Source organism: Leptomonas pyrrhocoris, assembly GCF_001293395.1.
Source record: "Leptomonas pyrrhocoris isolate H10 chromosome Unknown, whole genome shotgun sequence".
Taxonomy (NCBI): Eukaryota; Euglenozoa; class Kinetoplastea; order Trypanosomatida; family Trypanosomatidae; genus Leptomonas; species Leptomonas pyrrhocoris.
Genome location: NW_015438386.1, coordinates 317,915 through 343,552, shown reverse-complemented (window position 1 = coordinate 343,552; position 25,638 = coordinate 317,915). Strand labels below are relative to the sequence as shown.

Sequence of the window (25,638 nt, the reverse complement as noted above, 5' to 3'; positions counted from 1 at the left end):
CCTCATCAAACGGAACACCCCCACAGCAAAGCCAACGTTAGTTAACAGCACAACAACAACCACACAATAAATTCTTGCTTTACGTTTTGACAAATGTGTGAACAAGAAAGAAAACAAAAAAAAGAGTTTGGTAGTGAAAGCCCTCTCGCCATTAAGGTCGCTTAGAATGACAGACTGGGTTCTCTACGAGCGCAGAGCATCATCGCACAGTTCAACAGCGATGCGTTTGTACGAGTCATCCGCGGTCATGCCAATGTTGCAGCATTCCTCGGACAGACGGTTGGCACGCTCGGTGGCCATTGCGATGAAGGTGCTTGCCAGTTGCTTCTCCGTTTTGGCGGTGGGAAGGCGCTTGCTGTGGCACATGGCTGCGCGCGACGCGCTGGCGGAGGCGGCGTAAAGTAAAGCTGCTGCCTCTCCGAGACGATTGATGATGAGCTGCTGTTGGGGGACTTGAGAGGCGTTGCGGACAAATGTTGCTTCTACCGCGTTGCCGAAGTTGACCACCGCCGAATCAATGGCAGAGCAGTCCAACTCACGCACAGGGATGCGGTCCTTCATTCCGAACGACCGCATCGTTCGCAGCTGCACCATCTGAAGCGTCGACGTGCGTTGGAACACCAAGCCGTAATCCTCGATGCCGCAGCACACGGCGGAAGAATAGAGGAAATCACTTGCCTCCATCATCGACAGCAACTGTCGCGCGTTCGCGAAGCACTTCTCGAGCACCTCACTGGTCGGCGTGGCCGTCGACAAGACGCTGAGCCATTCATTGGTGCCATTTTGCAGGAACACGCTCGTCAAGGCTGCCTCTAGCAAGCTGTCCTCCGTTGGGAGATCGAGGTTGGCGACAAGGGCGTAAAGAGAAGACTCCATCGCGTACATAATGCACGCACAGGATGCAATCGTGTTGGCAGCCCACTGCTCCGGGACACTGTCACGCAGCTCTTGAACAACACGCTTCAAAATACCAAGAAGCGTGGATGCGTAGACGTACTGCTCCGTGAAGAGTGTAATCATACGGTCTTTGAAGCCTTCTCCAATCACACCGACAATGTCCGCCACGGGAGCTCCGTCGAAGGTCACGGTGTTCCCGCTTGCTGTCACACCCTGTGAACCTTTCTCCACGATGAAGAAGGAGTTGCGGGAAACTTCAGCTGGACCAGCCTCTGTGGCCGCCTGCGTCAGCGTCTTTGCCAGGACAAGGTAATGCGTCGCGGACTCGGCAAAATCGCACCGTTTCGCTCCAGTGATGGCGTACGTTCCTGCACTGGTAAAAGCAGCGTGTGCAGTGTTCATGCTAATATCGTTGCCGCACTCTTCTTGCGCGGCCCATCCCATCATAATCTTGCCATCAGACATTCCTGTCAGGTACTTTCCTTTCACCTCCTTGGACCCTATCGTGGAAAGCAGATAAGATGCTAGACCGCAGTGCTGGATCGTCTGCAGAAGTTTGCTGTCCCCGCTGGTTCCAACCTCTTCGCAAACGAGAGCGTGTGCGGTGTGGCCAAGACCGAGGCCACCGTATTCCGTCGCAACGCGCGCGCCTGCAAGATTTAGTTCCTTGTCGTTGCTACGAATTTGCTCAATCAGCGTCTGCACCGTTTCAGACTCGTCGTTATCCAGTTTGCGAGAAGGATACGGAAACATCTCGCCTGAAATGACACGGAAGTTGAACAAGCCACCCACGTACGAGGCGTGGCGGCCATATCGTTTAGGAACAGAAGAGAGAACACGACGCATGTTTGTTTGCGTTTTCTCGTTTGTGGAGAGTAGCAATTCTCGTTTTAACCAGCAAAAGCTACTAAACGAGACCGAGGTGGAAAAAAGCTAACTCTGGAGGAGCAAGAGAAATGAGAAGGAAAAATAAAGATGATAACGCGAATCCATACGGACGGATTGAAAAGAGGGAATAATAATACAAAGCCTTTGACCTTCTGCGAAACACTTTTTTGTCTGAACAAATAAATAATGTCAAAGAAAAAAAGGGCACTATGATTTGTGCTTAGAAAAGAGCTTTGTATCAGTGCCCATTGCATGATGGTTAAATTGGCCGCAAGGTGAGATTCACCTTTTGCCCCAAATAAACCTCTTTTCTCTGCTGCTGATCATCAGAGAAGAAAAGGAAACAATCTGTTTCTACAATTCACTTTTTGGTGCTTATTTGTTCGTCTTTTAGACGTACTGTTAAATCAAAGCACCTCATTTATTCTGGAGTTACAGGGTTTAACACATTTTAACAAATAATAATAATTCATCAAGTCCATCCTTAAACGACTGATTGGACTCCTTCTTCGTTTTCCTTGTCCGCATCGGCTACATCCGACATGTTGAAGGCGACAGTTGTCCACTTGGGAAAGACGCGCTTGAAAAGATCCATACAAACTACATCGTGTTGCATGACCTGGTCGTTGAGAACCGCTTTGAAAAGACCGTGCGATCCCACCGCCTTTGTAATTTTTCCGCGTCGGCCAAATTTTGTGTAGAGATCGACAGGCTGGAACCATTTGATGTCCTCGTCGTTAAAAAACATGTACTTGACGACAATCTGCTTTTTGTGAATGACAGCAACCCGCCCGGTCAGCACGGCGCGTTTAAGCAGAAGTGTGTCCGGATTTGGAGGCAGCGCACCACCAAAGCAGGCGAGACGCAGCGGGTTTCCTTCAGTCTGCTCCTCAAGCGAGGGAACCTGGAAAAGCAATATGGGGCAGGGGTTGTAACTGATGGGGCCAAAAAAGGAAGCCATGCGGAACTTGTCCCCTTCGTGGAAAAAGCGGGCAAACTTCGAGCGATCACCAGAGCTGATGTCACTGAACAGCGGAGAAACGTAAAACTTACGGAAGCCGATATGCGCCAGCATCGGCGTTTTGGATTTTATAGGCTCGTCCAACTCAGATGCCCGCTGCACCTGGAAATGGAGTACCGACCACTTTTGCTCGTGCTGTAGTTGGCCAGAAGCAATAAGGAGGCACGAGCTGCAGTTTTCCGACACGCTTTGCGGCACATTTATCAAGGTCAAAGCTACGTGCATTCCTACCTCGGCCATGCCCTCCTCACAAGCATAAATGGCGCTTTCGCGAATTCGCGAATACCCTTGCAGCTTATAAACGTACGCGTATTGCGCAGGCAAGTTTTCCGCCGGGTCCCATTTTCCGGTGTTGAAGCTCTTCATTCCGCGATATTTAGCGAAGCGCTGCCTGGCGGGAAGGTTGACGGGAGTGTCTACCATATCCGGATTCCAAGCCTCCTCTTCACTCATCTTCTTAAGCTTCTCCATTTCCACAATCTTTTCCTCATCCGTCATGCGCTCTAATCGGACCACATCCTCGGCCTTGAGGAAATCGACGTCCGTCTGGGTTGTTCGATACGACATCGCGTCCCCTGTAAACGCTTCTTCGTCATCCATGATGACGTGTTCCTGCTCAGGAGCATCGCCCTCCACAACGTTCTCCGCGGTATCGTACCAAGCAGCTTGATCACTCGAAACACCAGCAGGAACGCGGATCTTGCGCGTCTGCTCAATTTCTTGATGGTAGAGTACATCAGCATCGGTTGGCATACCGTCATCTTCCAGTGTTGAGTTCGCTTGAACTTGTTGCAAAGGCTCTCGCTGCGCCTCTTCCGATGCCTCGATGAGTCGGCGTTCGCCCCCTTTCATGATCTCTTCCACTTTGGAAACTTGATACGTGCCGTAATTTGTCAAGTGCACAAGTTGCGTCGCCGAGAAAGGCAATCCACGAAGATACCCGAGAATTGTCAACTCCTGCGCATCGGTATCGTAAACCTTATCTTCCACCACCATGTACGGATGCTGATCGCGCCACTTCAGCGCACGGACCTTTGAAACTTGGATATGTCGAAGAATACTCGCATAGTCATTCTCATCCACAACGGATACAATTTTGGTAGCATCGTTAAGGACGGATCTGAAATAGCGTTGATGTATCTTCAAAACTTTTTGGCGTTGACGATCAGGAAAGGTATGCAGATTCTGAATTACCACGACAGTGTTTGGTGCGCCTTGGGAATTCACAGCAGCGACAAGATCGCGCGTGTAGTCCGTGATGCACAAACCAACATCGCTGAACCACGTCGTCGCGATTGTCTCGGCCCCATCGTCGTCTCCGGCAAATCCTTGTGCATCCTGCAGCTCACGAATTGTGTTCTGTACGGCCTGTGAGCAATCGAGAGTGAGCACCAGAAAATCACTCACTTTCGCTACGTCGATGCAATCTTGGTCGTTGCAGTTTTTCTCGCAAATAAAGGTGAAAAAGCACTTTTTCTCTTTGGAGACAACAGAAAACGGCTGTTCATTGTGAGGGAATTCCACATTGAGGCATTTGCAAAAGCCTTGCACGATCTCTTCTGTGTTTGCGGACTCGTTGGCGGGGACAACGCCAACAATACGAGGAAGGCCGTCGGCGCTTCCAAGTCGCCTTTGTTCATTTGCTGCATTCGCTCGTTTGTCCCTTAAAGCAGCCGCAGCCTGTCTTGAGCGTTCCTTCACATGTGCTGACGTCCCCGCCTTCACACTCGTTTGTCCAGGACGCACCTGTCGGCCCTTCGACTTGTCAGCCAAAGCATGCTTGGAGGCAAAGCGTTGTTTATGAGCCTTATTTCGCGCCATTACTCAATTCTTCTTCTTTCTGATGAACGTTGTGGAAAAGGAGGAATTAATAGAGATTAGAAAAAAGCAGAAGGAAAAGAATCAGGGAAAGAGAGTAATGCTATCAAACCATAAACCGTGAACACATCACGCTGGGAGAAGAAAAAAGGATGCGGCAAAAAGAGCTAAAAAAACTCTTGACCACCTTCCGAGTCACAGTTTCTACCTCAACAGTGCTTAAAGCACATATAGTTACATTAAGCTGCAACGATTAAATTGTTCGTAAAGAAAACCGAATGAACGAATCAATAATTGTGATTTCTCAACAGTGTGTGATTCAGTCTATAAGGCGAAAGAAATCGCTTCGTACAATTAACTGCTAATGTCGCCTTCGGCTTTCATGATGGCGCACAAAAACTATTGGAGCTAAAAATCTCCTCCCTACGCCATTCATTGGCAATCTCTCGAAATCACTGACTGCACCACTGTGTACTACACACGGCGAGAACGCTGTCATCCTGCAAAAGACTTAAAAGGCTCAAGTAGAAGAAGCACTTTATTTCTCAGCAAAGGTTATCATCGAATTAGCATACGCTTTCGCTAGCGTTCGCATTTACAATCTCGGCTACACGGCTGGACCTCTCAGCGTTCCACATCCACTTCAATCTCCGCTGTTGTTCTTCCACCGCCTGCAAAGCAGTCAACAACAAGGAATCCAGCCTCGACACGTCAACGAAGTTTGATCACGCGACTTTCACTGATAACGAAGAGCACAGCAGGACTTCCTAGCCTTAGGCACTACTCCAACCACGAGGAGGGTTCACCAATCGCAACGTAGCATGATAGCTGGTTAGCGAGGCAACCGGCACGTCTTGTTGCGAACACCATAACTAAGGACAAGCGGACAGAAGCGAAACGATCGACTCGATACTTCCTTTGCCACCTCGTCTGCTCACGCTGGCGTCATGCAGAGCTGCGCAACAGCAGCCTAGAAAGAACCTAACTATGTGCCTTGCATTCGAGTGCTTCTGTAACTCGCCCACATGAACCCCTCTTCACGCAACCGAAACCCAACAAGCTCTTGCCAAAAACGCCACCACAACTACCTTCCCCTTTCTTTTTCTAAGCGTTGCTTCTCCTTTTCAGTCGCCTTGTTTCTCTTTCTTTGATACCACCATTCAATGAACGGCACTTGAAGAAATATCATCGCTGCATCCCTCTGCGGAATTAAGGCGAACACCGTTGCCGGGTTGCAAACCCCCTTCCCCCCCTCCCCCCCGACTTTGCAACCGGGGCCGCCGTCGGATAGCGTCAACCCCGTCGTCACTCACAGCGACCCAGGAACAGATTTCCCTCTGATATGAAAGCAGCCAACAACCGCTATTCCCCGCGCCAGCACGCTCCGCTGCACATACAACCCAGACGCAACAACGAAAAAAAAGTAATTTGACACATCCGAAGGAGTCCACATTGAAGAGAAAAGAAACCTTGTTCTCGGAAAAGCCTTCCCGGAGCACCAGCTCTCCTTGGGACCCATGCAACAGACAAAATTGACATTTTTCCCCGCACCTAGTTTTGTATACCACAGTGACGGTTCTCTTTAAAAACTCCTATCTTCTGGATCCTTTCCTCTGTCACCTGCGGGTGCGCAAGCAGAGGGTTCACATTCTAAAAAGGTTGGATGTGGGGGAAAAAGAATCTGTCGGACAGCATCGTCCGACCGTCTTTTCTGGCGGAAATACCCACGATAACAACGGAATCAGAAGAAAAGGTGAGAGAATTCGTAGAGAGGAGCAAGGAGTTTAGCAGCAATCCATACGATAACCGGCATAAAGCTACAACCGAACGTGGCATTGCTCACGCTCAAAATGCCTTTGCTTCACCAAATGCATGGATTACTTGCCATCCCTTTTCATCTACATCGTTTGACTTCGTGTTATATCTGCATCTGGAATCCTCAACAGACGTACGCACGCCCGCACATCAGAAAAGCGGTCACACAGCCACTCGGATCCCTAACACCGAAGCCGTCAAGATCACAACACCCCACTTACGCTAAAAGCGTAGTCTTGCCGTCAGAATCAGAGACCTCACCACAAAACGTAGCCTGGAGCCACAACTCTCAGTGGGTAGAGCATCTCCGGCAACAGAAGGTAGATTGAACGGCGTGCAGAAAGTGAAACTGGGGACTGAGCTATTGTTCAGCGGTGTGGCAAACGGTCTCTGTGCCGCACCGCAGTCTCTCATCATTGTTGTCTCCTCCTTTATCTGAAAACTCGATCGTTAAGACCGCTCAAAATGCGGTTACAATCATCGGGGGAGACATCTACCGCATTCCAAAATATAAAGCCGTGAACAGAGGCCGAAAAGTGCGAGAAGACCAGAAGCTCGCCAACATGTCAACAATACAGTGGTGTTGGGGGAACAGTCGACGTAGTACCTTGCAGATAGAGCTCTCTCGTACCACTCTTGTTGTCTTCTACCTGTCTTTCACACACGCTTTTTCCCAGAGGATGACCGAATAAAGTTAACAGATACGAACTGGAGTTCAAAAGTGGGCTTAATGCCGAGGACTGTTACAAAGAAAACCCTGCATTCTCACACTCGTCGGGTAATGGGAACAGAAAATAGAAAAGAAGAGATTTTTTGACGATAGCTTTCCTTTTTGGATGCCGAAAAGAAGAACGCCAATGTTGTTCAGTCGGGGAACATACGATGAGGAGGAAGAAAGAGAAAGAGCGAGTCCTTTACTATGGAGAGGAAAAGAGAAGAACACGAATAAAGAAGCTCGGGTAGCATAATGATGGTTGTACCCTCGACTGCACCTTGATAGCCTAAGGCTGGATAACTTAACGAAAGGTCCATGTCTGTCCACAATGACCAGAGGCCGTCATCAGTATTCTGAAGACAACAATTGTCAACTTTTGGCGTTGTTCTCGTCTTCTTGCATAATACGAGGTACTCGACGAGTTTTTCTAAAAATATGACGCTTGTTCCAGTCCTTGTTAGTTCGGGAGATCTTGTGTGCAGTTGCACATTTAGTGAGTCGGCGGACCGGTCGAAGTCGTGCATATACCACAGAACCCTGTGGCAGCTCAAATGTCCGGTGCGGCTCACAAAAGTACAAGACTATTGCGCGTTTCCCTTGGCGGCTGTCAGTTCCGTGCCGCTGAGTATCTCACACGCTGATACTGGTGGCTGGAAGACAACGACCAGCATCCGTCAAAACCAGGCGCACCGTCAAGTTGCGCTCCGCGTTAACTTCCAGGCAGGAAGTTTAACATCAGGAGAATGACAGATGACGTACTGTGTAAACAGCTGTGTGAAGCGAGCAAGGTGGATCCTTGGCGAAGGCGAGCTCTCGCACGATAAAGTCTCTTCTTTCCGGTGTGCCATGCTGCACGTTGTCGTGGTGAGGGTGTTCACTCTGATTGGGCAAGCTCATATGTGTAATATACTCACGGTGCTTCATCACGTCTCACCTCTTCTGAAGCGTTGGCATGACGGAGTAACTTGCGGCGAAGCTTCACAGATTCACAGCAGCAATCCGCCATATAAAACTGCACTCAAAAAGGGGTGTTTCATTTGAAGGAGCCTCCGGCGACAGTTACAGCACTAACGGTGAGTCTCCGGGAAAGAAAAGCCGAACGACTAAAGAGACGGCAACTCCAATTGCAAAGCAAGGTGGTGTTCAATCAAGCGAAACTGGTGAAAGGGGCGAAGCGATCGAGGGACTTTAACTCATAGCTTCTTTTTTTAAGGGGATTTGGTTCCCTCCCCCCCTCCGAAACCCGTTTTTTCTTTTTTGCATAGCATTGTTTTGTCAAAAAGGTGAAAGAGGTGTTGGAACCGAGACTCCCTTCTCCTATGTTGCCGATTGCTGGTTGGGACCAGCTCGCATCCCCTTTTTTCGAGACCTCTGGTCAAGAACCAGGTTTCCATTAGACTCAGCAAAGAGGCCGTCCCAGAACGTTCGCGTTCAGTCCTGGGCAAGCCTTCACCGCAGTCACCGTCGTGTGATGTTGCACGGGTTCGTGGAGTCCATTACCGCTGTATTCGGTGTTGACAGTGCCATCGGGTGAGGATGTGGAGTCCACTACATGTCTCTCCATTTGAGTCGTATTGCATTGAGCTACGACAGCGCAGGCGAACGCTTCCAACGAGTGTTTTCCATATGAAAAGTCCGAGCAAGTGAACAGAGTTGCCAAATTTAAAGGCAGTGTCACGCGTCTTGGCAAAAAGTTACAAACGGATTGTTGTTAAACTGAGCTTCATGTACTGGCAAAGGAAGTAAATATTGAAAAAGGGGTGCAGACTTTTCGCCAAAGAGAAAAGCCAGGTGCAGCTTCAACCATATATTTGAGCGAGACTCAGAAGTCGGTAGAAATGGTAGAATAATTGGATTGAACGTTTGTACGAACATGCAAAACGCCCCGACCGGTGTCTAGCGCATTATAAAATTGTGATGGAAATGCGTAAGTCAAATATGCAGGAAAATGCAAGGAAGCCTCATTAACTTCGTTTCGATCCTCTTTTTTCCCGCCACCTTTTACAACGCAATCGTAGCTCAATAGGGCTCGTCGTCACAAATGGCGCATAACATGGTGGCTTTTCTGTTTTTAGCCCTATGCTTCTTCGTTCTCTACAGGTACATCATTCCAAGACTCTTCCCACAAGTGGTTAACCGAGTTGGCGTTGTGCGATTGGACGATAACAGCAACACTGTCTACGCTTTTGAATCGTCAGGGATGCCTATGATGAACACATATAGCCGCTCACACGTCAAAGCGAATGTAAGACGTCGCAATCATCAGTATGAAGCCGCAATGGCCTAGAGTCAACCGTTTCAAAGAAGTGCACACAGAAGGATAATGTTTCAGGATCACTGAAACTGTAATGCACCGGAAAGCACTTTGTTGATGCTGTTTATTTTGAACGCTTTTCTCGCAGATTCGGAATTCTGTTGTCTAATGTGTAACGCCTTTCAATCAACGCAACACCAAAATATAGCTGGACCTACACTTGAGGAACAAAAAGAATTATTCGAAAATCTTAATTTATTCATGCGCTAAAATATGAATGTGAATGTGTGCGTTTCCAGCTCAACTTCTTTCTTTACCCTCTTTTTTCTCTCTACATCGAGGCAGTGGTTCGACATTCATGTCAGTTTCAGGACACCTCACTATTCTCATCTTCACAGAGCAACTGCAGTTGAATAGGCGACCAAGCTACTCACACTTTTCTCTCTAATCTCCACGATGGCAACAGAGAGCGATAGGCAGCAATTTGCACAGTATGTGCTGGACATCTCGCAAGTACAACGGAATCACGTGGCCGACAGAGTTGAACAGCTTGCCAAACATGAAAGCCTCGGATGGTACTACTTTATCGGATGCGTAGGGTTCTCGACGGCAAGCGTGCTTGCAGCGTTCAAGCTTTGGGGTCCGCGCCACATTTTCAAAAATAGCATGTATTACGCGAGGCCTTTGCCACCCGCCATTAGCATGGGAATTGTTCTTTATGGCATTATGTATACATGCCGCGGCATGTTGATACGAAATCGCATTTGTATTATGATAGAAGATTACGAATATGAACTGAAGCGAGTTAAGGCACACCATTGCGAAGAAGGGGTGACGCAGTTAGCGTGGCTAGAGTTTGTGCTGGACCAGCTGAAGCAGGGCTCTGAAGAGAGGTTCGATTTTGAAAAACTTCGTACCGCACCAACTATCCGGTAGCAACAGCAAACAGAATTTCTGTTCAAAACTACTATGAAATTTGCCTAAATCTCACGAATCTAAAAAAAAAGCTTTTGTAGGTATTTATTGCACCGCGAAAACTACACCACTCAATACGCAACACAGGAATGAACGTGTTCGAAATAAAATGGATTGTTCCCAGCTAAGCAGTAAAAAAAAAAGAGAATGACTAACAAGCAACTTTTTTTTGAAGCATTTAGCACTACAATTCCTCCTACGATTTCATTATTTTTCATCTTTCTGTCTTACCTCACATTCCTGTACCCATTTTTACTGACAGCCTAGACAATGAGCACAAAAGCAAATCAAGAGAAAGTAGAGGGCCGTTTTGACAAAGTTTTGAGCTATTACTGGGACGGCATCCCGGTTCCTCTTATTTCTGACGCTGAAAAAATATGCGCGACAACTTTTGTTTGCAGACAACTTGCATTTACACCGGATTACCACGGGGAAACAGTAAATATCCCACTCACCGAACCCCTTCAGGCGACACTTTTCTCCTCCTTGGCAATCCAAAGTGTCGGTCCTCAACCAGCAAGCTCTCGAATAGGCTCGCATTATTCACCCTATGTCGGTCTTTTTCGTTTCACTGAAGACAAACAGTCTCTCAAAGATGTTGCTGGGAATGAAAAGTCGTCTGTCAGGGTTCCTGTCGAATACTGCGAAAAAGACGATGGATGCGCAGGTGACATTTTCGCAGCTCACTGCCGTGTCCGCACAGGAAAGCTCGTGGCTCTTTACAAGCCGCTGATCAAGGAACACCTGCCTTTGAGTCGTAATAGCCTGCGCAACATAATTATCCTATCAAGCCGGGGCTGTACTTCCATTTCGAGAGAAGTAATAGCTGGTGAAATCAGCGACGTCAACGAGGCATATGCGACCGCGTTATCAGAAGCCATCTTCTATTATATGTGTCTCAATCCGTTGCAGAGGCGCATTTTAGGGCCATTGCAATTAGCGACGGAGCCAGAGGGTAGCACGCAAACTATCCAAGATCAATTTTTCACTGACAAGACGGTTGCGCAGCAGCACTTCAACGAAGCAAGACAACAACTGAAAAAGCAGCTTTTCTGGAACGCATCGACGCATGGTTACTTTGCGGCTTTGCAATCACTTTGGGAATCTAAGTTTGACCAATTATTGCTGCTGAATACGGACGCGTTTACTGGTGTGGTGGAAGTTAGCGAGTTCATCAGCCGAATTTCCAACTCTATCACTTCCATTATTTCGCGGATTCGAATAGAGTTCTTCACTAATGTGGAAGAATTTTTCTACTCATTTATCCCAAATGCGAAAGACGCTCTGTTGATTTCAGAAGAGGAGTACGAAGACAGCGTTTTCAGAAGAATTTTTGTCGCTACCGAGGTGTTTCTCGTCTACAAGCTGCGGAGTCTTGTTTTTGACGGTCTAGACAGCCTTGTTGCGTTTTTCGACTGTGGGGGCTGCGGCAGCACAACGAGACTGTCGAAGCGCGCGCAACAAGATTCATTTATTCGTCTGGATTTGCTCACAGGAGAGTTGTCTCAGCCACGGGCCCCCGCGTTAGCTGTGCTGCTTTTTGGGATTCGCGATTTATTTACGGAGATTGAGAACGGCGTTAACAACCTGCCAAACGTTGGGTGCGTTATTTTGCGAACGCTGAAACTCAAGCAAAAGAAAATTGTCGTTCTCTCGCACGTCGAAGTGGCCTCATACCGCGCGTCTATAGCACACATTTTAAATGACGTGACACTAATCATTGACGGGATACTCACTTCTTACAAAGCGTTTTGCTCAATACCTGCGCAGAACGTCTCTGCTGTGAAAACGGGCTCACACATCGAAGTCGCGAAGCACGTGGGCTTTGCTCGACAGCAAATGACCGATATATTTCGTGCGTCTTGGGAGCACATGTATTGCGGACGCTTTGAAGTCAACTGCGTGACACTGCAAGCGACATTGGCTCACGAGTGGAAAAACTACATGTCTGCACTCACTTCCGCCTATCAGAAGGAAATCATCAGCGTTGTCGATAACGCCAAGAAGAGGAGCTCCATTATTCTGAAGGTATTCGACACCATTCCCTCCAACGTGGAAGACCTGGAAGTCCACCAGCGAAATACGGAAGCCGCTATAGCACTCGCGCGAGAGCTGCGTAGTCTGGACTGCAAAGAAATTCTCAACAGGGTCGCTTGTATGGAGGAGCTCCGCGTTCCAATTGAACAAGACGTGTGCAAAGCTGTGTTTGACTTCATGAAACTTCCCGAGGAGCTAATCCGCGGCGCTGAAAAGGCGGGTGACGTGCGCACGAGATGTGCACCGTCGCTGCAACGCAAGCTGAATCAACTGCGCACGTCCACTCAGGCGTACATGAAGACTCTGTCGACGGGTGTAACCGAACTGTATCATTTGTTCAACCTGGAGACGTGCGACATTGCTGCCCAAACCTGCACCGAGTTGCGCGAGCTTGTTGACCGCATCGATGCAAATCTACAGCAAATCGCGCACGAAGAGCAGGTGCTTGGGATTTCTGCGGAGGACACGTTTGACAACTTTCCATCCCTGCTGCACTATTTCGAGGTGGTTGAGCAGTTTTGGAACTCTATTTTCGACGCTACCAAATTGCGCAATTTGTATAACAGCCCGATTTCGTCAGTGAATGCAACTGCGTCCGTGGAGAAGGTGCGCGAGTGGCGAAGACTAATTCACAGCTCCTCTCAGCATCTGCGCGGCTTTCCACTCCTTACTCAGCTTGGCCGCGAGCAGGAGGTTGCGCTTTCCAAATATGAAGAGCTGGAACTTTTTCTCGAAGTGATATCGTCACCGAATTTACGCAAAAACCACTGGAAAGACATTGCTAAGCTGATCGCTGGACAGCTGCGCGAGGACGTCGCGTCCGTGATCGACTTGTCTGTTACGGTGAAGCGCCTGCTCAACGCTGGGCTGATGGAGCATATGGGCCCCCTTGGCCAAATTGCGAATCAGGCGCAGTGCGACTACGAGGTAGAGAGCGCTCTGGAGGAAATGAGAAGCTACGGGAAGCGCACCCATTTTGTGTTGGAAGACTCGCACGACAGCGGAGTATCGAGGACATCTGTGGCACAGCGTTTTATTTATGATGCATCCGCTCACGTTGAGGAGTTTGTGACTCGATGCTGGGCGATGCGCCGCTACCCGAATCTGGGACAACTTGTACAAAGACCGCTGCTGGAATGGAAGTTCTCGTGCGAGAAGAGCTGCGAAATGCTCAGCGCCTTCGAGTCTGTTCAGGAGAGCTGCGCGTGGGTGGAGAACTACCTGCACACGCTGCGGATGTCGCCGAACGAGAAGGGCAAAGAGGGTAGCAGCCGACAGGCGATCATTCAGCATCTCTCTGCAGCGTCAGATGCCGTCAAGCGGCTGCACACGACGCTGCGCAAACCCCAATTTTCCTTGTACACCGCGATTGTGCAAGAAACCATTCAAGACGTCTTCTTCGCTGTTAAGGCCGCCGCGGACGATGTGCTCGAGCTGTTGCGCCGTAATCTGCATCAGCGACGGGCTGCATTTCCGCGTTTCTACTTCTTGTCCGACAATCAGCTTTTGAGCTTTCAGTTTGTGCTGGCTCCGCAGAGTTTCGTCCCTTTTCTCCCGTGTCTCTACTCGCACCTGGCGGATGTGGAGATAGCAGATGGCGATGTGAAAGCTGTCGTCACTGCAGATGGCGCGTCGCTGCCTTTGATGAGCCCAATATCTCTCGCAGCGACGTCCCCGGATGCCTGGCTGGCGCAATTCGACCTCATGGTCCGCCGCTCTCTGCTTCTGGCAGTCAAAAACTGCGTCGCTGCTTACTACCGCACGGACCTGGAGACCTGGGTGTCTGCGTGGTGCGGGCAGGTTGCCGTGCTTGCGCTGCGCATTCTGCACACAGAAAGCATTCGACACGCGGTGCAGATCGGTGGCGACGACGCACTCCGCGCGTACGCCAGAAGGATCTCGGATGTATGCTGCGCACTTAGCCAGCTAGCAGTAGAGGCCAAGGGGAAAAGAAAAAGCGGGCACGCAGGCAGCAGCAGTGTCGAGGCGACCATCAGAGCAGCGCTGGCATACGAGCAATTCGCGTTACAAGAAGTTAAGCTCGTAATCGAGTGGCGCATTCACAACGTTGCTGACTTGGACTGCACGCAGCTTGTCCAGACTTTCTGTACCCCATCCGGCGATAGCATCCAGGTTTCTTTTATGGGTGTCAGTTTAGAGTACGGGCTGGAGTTTTTGGGTCACGGAGGACCGCTATTCATGAGCAGCTCGCTGTGGAAGCAGATGGTAATGGTGCTGGCGGACATGGAGCTGGGTCGAAGTGTACCGTTGGTTTGTGGGAAAGAAGCCGCGGAGGTAGGAAACGACGTGCTAAAAACCGCCGCCGAGGTGCTAGGACGCTTTTACGTGCGAGTGGAGCTCACATCGCAGACTCTCGCCGAGACACTCGTCCCTGTGCTGCGCGGCTGCATCGAGACAGGGGCGTTTCTGTGTCTGGCCAATTGTGAGACAGCCTCACCGGAGGTGCTGTCAAGCGCTGTGCTGCCATTGGTACAGGCCTACCTCGCCGCCACCCCGTCGACGAGGTGGGAGCTGTCGTTTGGTCCGTCTGGTGCACTACTCGGTATTCCCGTGCATCCCTTCTTCCGGCTGGCCTTCAGCTCCGGCTCGCCGGGTGTATTCCCTCTTCAAATTTCCACATTGTGCGACACCGTCCGCATTACGTTACCAGATGTGACGGAGCTGATGCACAGGCTTCTGACGCAGGCCGGCGTCATTTCCATCGGACCGTTTTCCGTACAGGAGTTGGAGCTGGCGGAGCTGTATGAGCAGTTAAAGGAGCGGGCACCCGATATTTTCACAATTCAGCAGCTGTGCGTCGTCATTCACGATTTGATTGCCCAAGGGGCCGTGTCAGCTGAGGACGAGAACGCTGCTGCTGCCGAGCCGTCGTCGCTCTCGCTGCAGGACCGCTTCTTGAAGAGCTTGTTGCGGACGAGTTACGGGGCCTTTCAGGGCGACGAGGGCGCTAGACTCCGCGAGAGCCTGACGGAGCAAATCCAGGCGCAGCTTTTGCTACCCAACTGCAAGGGTGTAGTACCGCCTGTATGGACCACCGTTGCCTCTCAAGACAGGGCGCAGACAACGTGCGACGAGGGGGTGCAGCGTTTCGCAACGTTGATAGAGCTGCACCGCCGTGTGCTCATCACCGGTCCGCGCTTTTCCGGCAAGACGGAGTTGTGGAGAAAATGGGTAGGGGGAACGCCGTCTCTCATCCTCTCCCCTCAATTCATGACCGCATCCGAGTTGTACGGTAGCGCAACCCAGAAAGGCTACCTGTCGCAGATGGTGTCGCAGATCTCGCTCACCAAGGCAGCAGCGAAAGCCAGGCCAATTGTTGTGCTGGAGGACGTGGATGCACCATCCTCGTTTCAGATCTTTGCGCAGACGTGGTTTGACGGAAGACGAACTCCAGAGGGCGTCGTTGGTGGTACCTGTGTGGTCCCGTCACCCAATTTATGCGTCATCGCTACAGCTGTGGAGGTGCGTCACATTACCCCGGGCGTGATCGACGGCTTTGCAATGCTGGCGTTGACGAGCCCGTCCTGTTGGAAGGGTGCTATCAAATGGGCACTGCGATCGGTGCCTGAGGGCGAGGCAGCGCGGAAGGTGTTGGAGGTCCTCCTGCCGCCGTTAGTGGATCGAGCGGCGAAGATGTCACCGGGCATCGTGGGCAGCGCTAGCGAGCTGACGAACATGTGCGCTATTGCCCAGCGGGCGGCATCGCTGTGCAGCCGCTGGTACGCGTACGCGCTGACCATCCGCACCCACAGTGACGTACTGGCACCGCGAGAGGACGACGACGAGGTGGACCTGCGCCTGTTCGCCGCGCGGTGCGCCGTCATGGCCGCCAGCTGGTCCGTCGGCCTGTCGCTCCCGTCCGAAGACCGCGACACCGTGAAGCTCACGCTTCTCTCTGCCGAGGCGGACGTGGTGAAGGCGCTCGCCGGCAGCGACGTTTCCGGCGAGGTGTTTCCCGAGCTGACGTACAGCAGCATCAGCCCATTGGAGCAGGTGGTGCTGCCGCAAGGATGGATGTCGTTCGACGACGCTGCAAAGCGAACGGACTTGCCGCTGAGCTGGTCCGGCTACCGCAACGTGAACCCGCAGCTTCAAGTCTCGCTGCAAGTGCTAACGATGCCGTCACGTCTCGCAACGCTGCGCTCGATGGAGTGCCTCATGAACTGTGGTCAGCACGTCCTGCTCCACGCCGGCGCCGTGAATGGGAAGACAACGTTGCTCCACACCATGCGAACATGCGAGAACTGGGTGACGCAAGTCTTTCAGATGAACGCCGGCTTCAACGCCACTGAGATGCAGCAGACCATGGCCGGCACGTTGTCGAAGCGGTGCAACGGACGCTATGGACCCCTTCTTGGCCGGCGACTGGTGGTGTGCGTCGATGACCTCCACCTGTCTCCCGCAACCGCGTACGGTGACTGCGCGCCATTGGCTGGCTGCTTCATGAGCTACTGTGCAAAGTTCAGGGCAATTAGCACACCCGCGCTAGGGACGGTTCCGACGACAGACGTCGTCTTTTGCGCCACTACGCTGCTGCATGCGCTTTCGCACGAGCGTGGCAGCATCGGCGCATTTAGCGGGTGTGTGGATGTGCTTCTTCCCCTGTTTAACGGCGACGAGATTGCAAACGGGCTGCTTCAGATAAGCGACATGGCCTCGTCGCGGAAGCGCGCGAAAGGGTTTCCGCAGGAGTGCGCTGCCTTTCTCGGCCTTATCCACGGCGTGTACTGCCAGCTGAGTCAACGGCGTGCATCTTTAGCAAGCAACTCTGGCTCTTTCTCGTTAAGCTCTGCAATTCACGTGGCCGGCGGTGCGCCACCTGACTCGGGGTCCCCGACGACCATCTCCGCAACCGAGACGAATGCAACGGACAGCTCTGCCGTGACTCTACAAGGAAACGAATCTTTTTTCTTTACCGAGCACTTCCGCGCTTTGCTTGAAGCGGCCGAAGTCGTTCGCGTGCATTTGCTGAGCGCGGTGTCCGATTCTCAGGTGTCTGCGCGCGTCTTTATCGGCCTCACCACCTTCTACGACGAGTTGCTCTCTCCATCCGCCAACATGCTGTCAGCAGACACGGCGACGTGGTCGTCAGAGGCGGCGGCGGAGCAGGAGTACCGCCGAGTTTCCCACGAGTTCCGCAACTCCGCCGTCCAGGCAGCAGAGGGTACGCTGCGCAACAGCGTCCACGGAAGTGTCGAGTTCCGCAACGTGGCCAAGGAGCTGCCGGAGACGCTTCTGCGCGACGCCGTCTCCGCCGCGAACGAAGCGCGCGTGGCACATCGCATCGCATGCTTCCCAGACGCGCTCGAGGAGGAAGAGGAGACGGACCTCAGCTCCCTCGGCGATCAGCGAAAGGGCAACGTTGCGAAGAGGACCTACCGCAGCGGGGCGACGGTTCGGTCCGAGACACGGCACAGCTCTGTCCTTCTCAGTTATCCTGATTCTCTCAAAATTGCGATGGTGCGGGCAGAGGAGTCCAACAGAGACGTGTACATACGCAGGTCCTCGTCGACGGTGGGGGCCAGCGTACGCTCGTCGCGGCGAGCCTCGTCGGTGGGCTCAGCAGCGAGTGAGACGTCCTCCGTCAGTCAGCATCGGTCGCCGTCCGTGATGGTGACGCCGACCTACCAGACAACATGGCTCACGACGCGACTTGTCCACCTGGCGGACACGCTCTCCGCGCCGGGGACGCACCTTCTTTTTCTCGGGGACAACACGTTTGGCATGCGACGCCTCTTCCGGCTGTGGTGTGCGTCGTCGCACGTCCCTTTCATGTGGTTTCGCGTGAACCCCGCCGACGCGCCGAGAGACGCTATCAGCACCTTCGTGGCGGAACTCCGCGCCACCATCACGTACGTGTGCCGGGAGAGTGTCCACGCCGTCGCGTACGTGCCGCCGCCGCTGCTCCGCACCCCCGAGGTGCTGCGGATCATGGACGCCCTCGTTCGCAGCGGTGACGTTTCCAGCCTCTTCACCGATGAGGAGCGCTTTGGACTGCTCAACGGACCCGCCGCCGTGCATTCGCGGTCGTTGAAGCCGTTTGTTTTTGTTGATGACTCTCCGCTGCGGAAGCGGTTACTGGGAAGCCTGAACTTTGTGTTTCACCTGTACGACGCGACAGAGGCGCGCCAACTGGGCAAGGGCTACCCTTTCTTACTGCAGTCGACCACCACGGCCCTGCCGTTGCACACGGAAGCGTTGGAGCGGTCTTTGCTGGAAGAGATGGCGCTGGGGATTCTGCACCGCAGAGATGCGCACACGGGCGGAATACGCAGAATGGAGGACGAGGACGACGCTGCATACGCCACCGCCGTCCATCACGGCGCTGAGGAAGAGGCGTACGGCAGACGGTTAACTCCACGAGCTGCGTGCACGGCTCTCTGCGCCGCCTTTGATCACGTGCGGAAAACGTATCCAACCTCCGTAGAGCAGTTTCTGGAGTTTGTTCGACTCTACAAGGAACTCGATAAAACCGCGCGGGTTCAAGTGCTGGCGAGCGCGCGGACAGGCAAGATCATTGCAGGCCGCGGGGATGAGGCGGTGCAGGCCGTGAACGCCGGGACGCAGCGGAGTCGCGTCATTGTAGAGGAGCTTGCGGCGATGCAGGTGAAGTTGGCTCTCCTCACCGAGACGCTCGAAGGACAGGAAAGGGAGCATGGAATGCGCGCTGCAGAGGCGGAGCGTTCACGAGAGGCGCTGACGAGAACGAGAGACGCCGTGCAGAAGCAGCGAGACGCCGTCACGAAGGGTCTCGAGAGTGCGATGGGAGAGGTCGCCAAGTCGCTGAGGCAGCTGCGCAGGGCAAAGACAGGGATTGTGCGAGCGCTGGGCATGTCACGCGTACCCGACAAAGGCACGCTTCTCGTCCGCGCTCTTTACGCGGTGCTCGGCGAAGAGGTGCCGAAGCACAACGACAACGCGAACGAACTGTGGAGCCTTTCCATGCGGCGGATGTGCACCAAGGAGTTTACAGCACAGCTGGCGAAGACAGCCCCCGAGAACAGCATCGATCGCCTGCCGGCCTTGCTGCCATTCCATCGTGAGCTGGACGTAGTGCGGTATGGCCCTGCCCTTCCCTACGCTCAGCTGTTGGCTGATTTCGTGGTGGCGTGGGTGAGGTGCGTGCGGTTTATGGCGGAGGATTACACAGCCGGGAAGGCAGAGATCGCGAGGGCTCAACACGCACTTGAGCAAGACGAGTCTGTCCAGCAGCAGAGGGAGGAGGAGGTGGGGCTGGCGGAGGAGGCGGCTGTACAAACGCGAAGGGAAGTGCAAAGCCTTCAAAAGTCCCTAGCGGCCTTGCAAGAGGAACAAAGTGAATTAGCCGGTGGTGAGTCGCGACTTCTCAAGTACACGGGCTTTGTGGATCGTTTCACGCGCTTTCTTATCGAGCCCGCCACCGTGGCCGAGCGGGTCAAACGCGCGCAATGCGTCGTCGGCGACACGCTGTTTGTGGCGGCCTTTTACTCTCTTTTGGCGATGCACGGCTGCGCGCAATCCATGTCGGCAAGTCTGCAGGAAGTTCTCACCAAGACGGTGCAAGGCACGACGCTTCGTTTCAGCTCTCTGAGCGAGGTGTGCACGCATCTGCTCTTCCAAACACACGCGCCGAAAACAGAGGTGCTACTGGTGACCGGCTGCAATACTCCGTGGGAGTACAAGGCACTGATGCTGAGCCTGTACCAACGTCGCGCGTCACGGTGGACGTTGGTGGGCGGCGCTGGTCCGGTAGCGGCATACGAGCTGCTGAAGTTTCTCGCTTTCTACTGCACCGGCAGCGTCTCAGTGTCGGCGGCCGACCCGTTGGTGAAGGAGCGGCTGGCGGCGGCCATGCGGGCCGGCGAAGGCGTTCTACTGTGCGACGTGCAAGGCTCAGCCGCCGTTGATCTGGTGCGATCGCTTAATCCGGTTTATCAGCGGCTGAAGGAGTATCACAAGAGTTTACTCCACAGGCCGTTGGACACCAAGGGCAGCGGTGGTGGTAATACCGACTTCGCCGCTGTCGCTACCGCTGCGCCGCTGCAGATGCAGAGCACAACTAAAAAGCCGTTTATGCAGCCATCAAAGGGACCCGCAGCGCGGTCCGTCACGTGTGTCTGGTTTGACGGGCATGAGGTGCGCGTGCATCCGCAGTTCTTCTTAGTGTGCACGTGCTGGCCTGTCATTACCAGTGGCTTGCAAGAGACGTGCGCGAGCCTTGACGTGTTTAACTTGCACACCCCCTTAAACCACGATCTGCGTCTTGAGTGGTTGCTTTACGATGCCGTCAAGAAGCCCTCCGTCTCTACGAAGGTTGCTTCGATGCAAGAGGAGGTACGGGCTCGCCAGAACATGTACTTTAATGTGATTCAGCTGTTTGCAAATGCGCACGACTCGGCCGCCGCGCTCCTTGCTGTTGACCTGTCCGACATTAGCAGCAACGCACGCGGCGATGCACTGCTGGCGGAGATGGAGCAGGCGCTCGCGCAGGTGGACACGCACGATGCCCAGATGACCACTACCACCTCTTATGTGCAGAGCCTGCAGCGGACATTGCAGGAGGGCTGGGACGCGATCCTGCCCGCGATGAAAGCGGTAGCCAGGGCAACAGAACAGATCGAAGCGAATCGACTGGGCCGCCCGTGGAATGCGTCTGGCCTCGACAACTGCATCGCGGACATAGCGAACCCCTCCCCGGCACTCCTGCAACGCATAGCGCCGCTGTCGTTCAGCGACTTGCCCATCGGCCAGAAGTGCTATTACGCACTAGCGCTCTTCATCCAGCGCGTCGTCGAGCTGCTCGGGCCGGGGTGGCCCACGGCCTTAAAGGGAATGTTCTCCCTGAGCATTCTGTGCACGGCGATGTCCGCTGCACCGGCAACCTTCGCGGCGGAGTCGAAGTTGCCCATGCTCACCGAGGGACAGCGGAGCGTGCTGGAGCGCATGGTGTATGACAGTCCTACCTTCCAACCGGCGGAGCCAGCAGGAAAAGCAACGCCGGGCCCAGAGCTGACGTTGCCGTCACGCGATGGCGCAGACGCCAACGCCAAGGGGGCGGAGGACCCTGCGGACGTTGTACGCAACGTGTTTACCGCGTCTGGAGATGCGCTGCTGCGGCGTCTGGCAAGTGCGGAGGTCGATGTGGCGGAGGCGGAGATGGATGACTCCTTTAATGCAGGCGGAGAGACGGCGTACGACGTGACGCAGCTCTTCACCGCCTTGTTGGAGCTCGACGTCGAACAGGCAAGCGACTCCGCCGGCGCCCTTTACAACACCTTTATGGGCTCCGTGACAGGTTTTTGCGGCGGATCGAATCGCACCCCAACGCGGCCGTCTGCGCAAACGAGTCCCTTGGAAGGGCCGCGGCCACAGGTGACGGGCCAACAGTACAACTCGGCGATGAACGACAGCGAGTTAGAGGGCGGCGCAAGCAGCGGACGCACAGTCAACGACGTGAACGAGATCAGCGTCCCACATGCTGAGCTGCCTACAGTAGATGCACATATACAACGCGCCGTAAAAGCACATTTGCCGTTGTGCCTCGTCTCAAAGAGCCTCATCGAGGATACGCTCATGTGGCTGCAGAGCGAGGTGAGGGAAACCAAATGGGTGTTTCAGTGGCAAGAACTGGTCCCGCCGTCCTCGGTGCTCCTATCGTCGGACACGCCGCATGACGACGTCGCCGGCGCGCTTCAAAGAAGAGCTGCTCTGCGGCAATCGTTTGAGAAGGCTATGCAGCGTGTCGTCTCACTGGCGCGGGCATCGTGCGAGCCAGATACGTGTGGCGTGTGTTTGACGTTTGTTGTGGATGTGAAGGCGGACTCGTCTGTCAGTGCCGTCGCCGCATCGGACGTGCTGCTCTTCAAGGAGGAGTTTCAGCGACTACTTTCGCTTTACAGCGCCACCTCTCTCACCAGCGCCAGCAGAGGTGCTGCTCCGACGCTGTGCCTCACGGTGATCTGCAGTGCCGCGGCGCAGCATGTCATCTGGGGACAGGTAGCCGCCGAGACCTCCGCACCTCCAATCGGCTCGTATCCGGCTCGCTGCGGTGCAGAGACGGTGCCGTGCTGCTGTCTTTCCCTGTCCACGTACACCCCGCAGCTGGCGCTGGCGGACCTCCTCCGCCCTTCCCGGCGCTTCTTCACCAAAGATGGCGCCATGCAGATCTGCGACGTCGTTCTACAGCAAGTACAAAACGAGCTGGACGCCCGCACGGAACACGGTGCCTCGGCTGAGACGCGGAAGTCGCGCGTACGTGGGCCGGCGCTGGCGAGGCTGACCTCTACACGAGGGACTGCCACACTCACCGTCCCGCTGCCAGAGCTGCCGCCCGACCTCTCCCGCGGCGCGCTCGTCGCACTGCGGAAAGCGGTGAGTGAGTTGCGCTTGTGCGCACGTCTGTTGCATTACGAGATGATGGTGGCCTACGCGGCATCTACCGCGCGGCTGCACCTGTTGTACGTGACGAGCAGCAACGCGGAGAACGCCGATGCGGACGCACAGCTGTTTACGGAGGCAGAGCAAAGGTTCTGTCGCGGCCACGTGTACGACCCTGCGCCGCTTTTGAAAATCCACATCCTCCTCTCCGAGTGGGTGCGGAGGCGGTATGGAGACCTGGTGGTGCAGCTCGGCGGCCCGCCCAAGACAGAGGTGGCAACTCTGTGCAAGCCAGGCTCAGCGCTCTTGCCAGCCACCGCGACAGCTGCTACGAGGCTCCTCCCGACGCAGCTGTGCTCCCCTCTGACCCCGTCGCTCCCCGCCCGCCTCACGACTCATCGTGACTTGGCAGAGGAGCACTTAGGCGGATACGGCATGCAGGCGTATTACTTCCTACGTCGCAACCAACCCGCGTGGGGGCTGCTGCTGCAGAAAGCGGAGTGCCAGTTCGCCGACGCCGCTTACGCAGCGGAATCGCTCGGCAACGCTGAGGCTACCGTGGACCTGCTCAATCCTCCTCTCTGTTCTTTGATGCGCGCAGCCGAGTCTCGGAAGCCCGAAGAGGAGAACGCCCACCCGGCGAACCGCCCTATTTCATTCGACACGGACACGACGGCCAACGGCCTCAAGCAAGCGCGTCAGCACCGTCAAAAGTGCCAAATCGAGGACGCCAGTTCGCAGTGGAAGGCCGGGCTTTTCGTGATGGCGCGCAAGTTTGCGCTGCATTACCTGTGTGGGCGACACAAACGTATCTGCGCAGGCTCCACCGACTGCTCGCTGCCCTTGCTGGAGCAGCGAGCGCAGTGGGACATGTTGCGGACCTTCATCGGCGCAACGGACGACTCCGAGGAAGTCTCTTTCCTGTGGGGCCCGCTCGCAGGCGGGGACTACGTGGATACCAAGAGGTGGCATGAACTGCGCATCAGCGTGCGTCATCTCGACTTTTTTCGGTCGGAGGTGGTGGGTGCGCCGTCAGACCTGATGGAGCTGTGTGCGGAGGAGCGTATGATTGGGCTGTTCCGCGCGGTGCGACAAAGGAACCTTTTGCAGTTGTGCTTCTCGCCGCTTGTGTGCGCTATGCTCCCAAGGGGCGAGCCGGCGGAGTCGGCGAATGCGGGTGCAGCGGCAGGGCAGGAGGTGCACAAAGAGACGGACAGTAGTCAGCAGGAGGATACGTTCGCTTTGTCGGCGCTGCTGAAAGCTTCCACAAGTGCACGGGAGCAGACAAAGTCCACTGTGACCCTTGCAGAAACCGTGCTGGGGTGGGAGGGCGCTTTTCTTGACGCCTGTGCTACGCACCCGGCAGCGCTGAACAGCCACTTCCAGCGCATGGTACAGTCCTTCACCTCCATTATCGCGCCGTGGGAAGGCACAGCAAGCGTTCCTCCAGAAAGCACTGACACCCAACTCATTCATCTGTGGCTTCCAGCGCTGCAGCATCCTCTGCTCGACCTTCACTACCTCACGTCCGCGGCGCTGGGTACGGCGCCAAAAGACCTTGCAAACCCCAGCGGCGTTGTCTCATCACTACGTGCGCCGTGCTCGTGCCGATCGGGCGAGGACCCCTTTGCCAATTCGCCTTTTGCAGAGGTCGCGGGCAGTTTCTTCGTCGGCGCCAGAGAGTTTGGCGCGGTCGCTACGGCTCTGGTGGTCATGGTGACAGAGCAGCGTTTTCTTTCGCCGTCGGATGTCGTGTTGGACGGAGCTCAGCTCTCTCCCTCGTTGCTGCGTCAGATCCGGGAACTGACGGGACGGGGGAGAGGAACGGCAGAGAAAAGCTCTGTCGACACAAATACGGAGCCTGTGGGGCGCACAGACGCGGCGGCGCAGATAGTGATCGCCGTGCGACGAGTGCTGCTTCGGCGAAACAAAGCGAAGATCGACGGCGCTTTAAGCGACGTCAACCTCAGCGATGCACTGAGCGAGGACGATAGCACGCACCAAATTTCGGTTGAGGTGGGCATGCGTGTGCGATGTGCGGACCAGTTGTCACCAGGGCTGATTTGGTGCAGCGCCGTCTGGCCACAGGCGGCTGCGGAGGGTGCTCTGTGGGACACCAACCCCGACTGCCGCCCCAGGTACACCGCCCCCACCTCGCGCTCTCTCTCCACCGCCCACTCCGGCTCCATCTCTCGCGAGGTGCATCACACGAGTGAGAGCGTTTTTGTGACGGAGGTGGAGGATCGGAGAGAGTCGCACACGCCGCGGGCTGCGGACGGCCGCAGCGCAGTCCACACGTGGAGCTTCAGCGACGTTCCTATACCCGTGCGTTGGAATAGCGTTCGCCGCGGCGCTGCGCCTGGCGCAGCCGAGCTTCCTCTTTGCGTAGAGTACGACCAGCCTTGTCCGGGTGGGCTCGTGGACCCTATTGTCTATGTGAAGGACAAACCTCTGACGGCGGAGGACAGTGCTGGCAACGACGGCGTCGTGGGCAACATTTTCCTACTTCAAGACGCCCTGGACGCGTATGTGTGGATCGCCTGAACAACGCAGTCTCGAAGGCGGTGACCGCCTCATGTACAGTTATCACTTTTCATTAAATTCCTTTTTTCTTTTTGTAAGTTTTTGCATTCTCATGTACAGATCGCCGAAGCGCTTTGGAATGCGCAAGAGAGCTAACATCAATCAGACAAGAATAAGAAGAAGAAGGTGTGACGTATCTACTGCGCTCTTCTGCGCCCACTGAAGGGTAAGCATATACGGCGCGCGTTTCTCTCCTTTTTCTCTTTCTAAACACGGCGAGCATTCTCGGGCCACGGAGATACAAGAAGAGGAGAGGGG

At 54.4% G+C, this 25,638-nt stretch overlaps 5 protein-coding genes across 9 annotated transcripts; 3 read left to right on the top strand and 2 right to left on the bottom strand.

Moving 5' to 3' along the window:
* Nucleotides 1–183: 183 nt before the first annotated feature.
* ABB37_09326 (putative mitochondrial acyl-CoA dehydrogenase, mitochondrial precursor) lies at nucleotides 184–1,838 on the bottom strand (the record flags this gene model as incomplete). Of its 2 annotated transcripts, none has more annotated exons than XM_015808730.1 (1): nucleotides 184–1,838. In XM_015808730.1, exon 1 carries the CDS (start codon nucleotides 1,741–1,743, stop codon nucleotides 184–186), a length of 1,560 nt encoding a protein of 519 aa, XP_015652781.1. In that variant the 5' UTR covers nucleotides 1,744–1,838. The 2 variants fall into 2 exon arrangements, with proteins under 2 accessions (XP_015652781.1, XP_015652782.1); XM_015808731.1 differs by having other exon boundaries at nucleotides 184–1,832.
* Nucleotides 1,839–2,269: 431 nt separating this feature from the next.
* ABB37_09325 (hypothetical protein) lies at nucleotides 2,270–4,648 on the bottom strand (the record flags this gene model as incomplete). The annotated part of the gene is made up of 1 exon (XM_015808729.1): nucleotides 2,270–4,648. Exon 1 carries the CDS (start codon nucleotides 4,625–4,627, stop codon nucleotides 2,270–2,272), a length of 2,358 nt encoding a protein of 785 aa, XP_015652780.1. The 5' UTR covers nucleotides 4,628–4,648.
* Nucleotides 4,649–9,171: 4,523 nt separating this feature from the next.
* On the top strand, nucleotides 9,172–9,441 carry ABB37_09324 (hypothetical protein; the record flags this gene model as incomplete). Its single annotated transcript, XM_015808728.1, has 1 exon — nucleotides 9,172–9,441. Exon 1 carries the CDS (start codon nucleotides 9,196–9,198, stop codon nucleotides 9,439–9,441), a length of 246 nt encoding a protein of 81 aa, XP_015652779.1. The 5' UTR covers nucleotides 9,172–9,195.
* Nucleotides 9,442–9,752: 311 nt separating this feature from the next.
* Nucleotides 9,753–10,344, top strand: ABB37_09323 (hypothetical protein; the record flags this gene model as incomplete). Of its 3 annotated transcripts, none has more annotated exons than XM_015808727.1 (1): nucleotides 9,753–10,344. In XM_015808727.1, the coding sequence occupies exon 1, from the start codon at nucleotides 9,865–9,867 to the stop codon at nucleotides 10,342–10,344; it is 480 nt and encodes a 159-aa protein (XP_015652778.1). In that variant the 5' UTR covers nucleotides 9,753–9,864. The 3 variants fall into 3 exon arrangements, with proteins under 3 accessions (XP_015652778.1, XP_015652777.1, XP_015652776.1); XM_015808726.1 differs by having other exon boundaries at nucleotides 9,773–10,344; XM_015808725.1 differs by having other exon boundaries at nucleotides 9,779–10,344.
* A 300-nt stretch (nucleotides 10,345–10,644) lies between these two features.
* ABB37_09322 (hypothetical protein) lies at nucleotides 10,645–25,341 on the top strand (the record flags this gene model as incomplete). 2 transcript variants are annotated; one of them, XM_015808724.1, is made up of 1 exon in its annotated part: nucleotides 10,645–25,341. In XM_015808724.1, exon 1 carries the CDS (start codon nucleotides 10,654–10,656, stop codon nucleotides 25,339–25,341), a length of 14,688 nt encoding a protein of 4,895 aa, XP_015652775.1. In that variant the 5' UTR covers nucleotides 10,645–10,653. The 2 variants fall into 2 exon arrangements, with proteins under 2 accessions (XP_015652775.1, XP_015652774.1); XM_015808723.1 differs by having other exon boundaries at nucleotides 10,650–25,341.
* Between the last annotated feature and the right edge of the window lie 297 nt (nucleotides 25,342–25,638).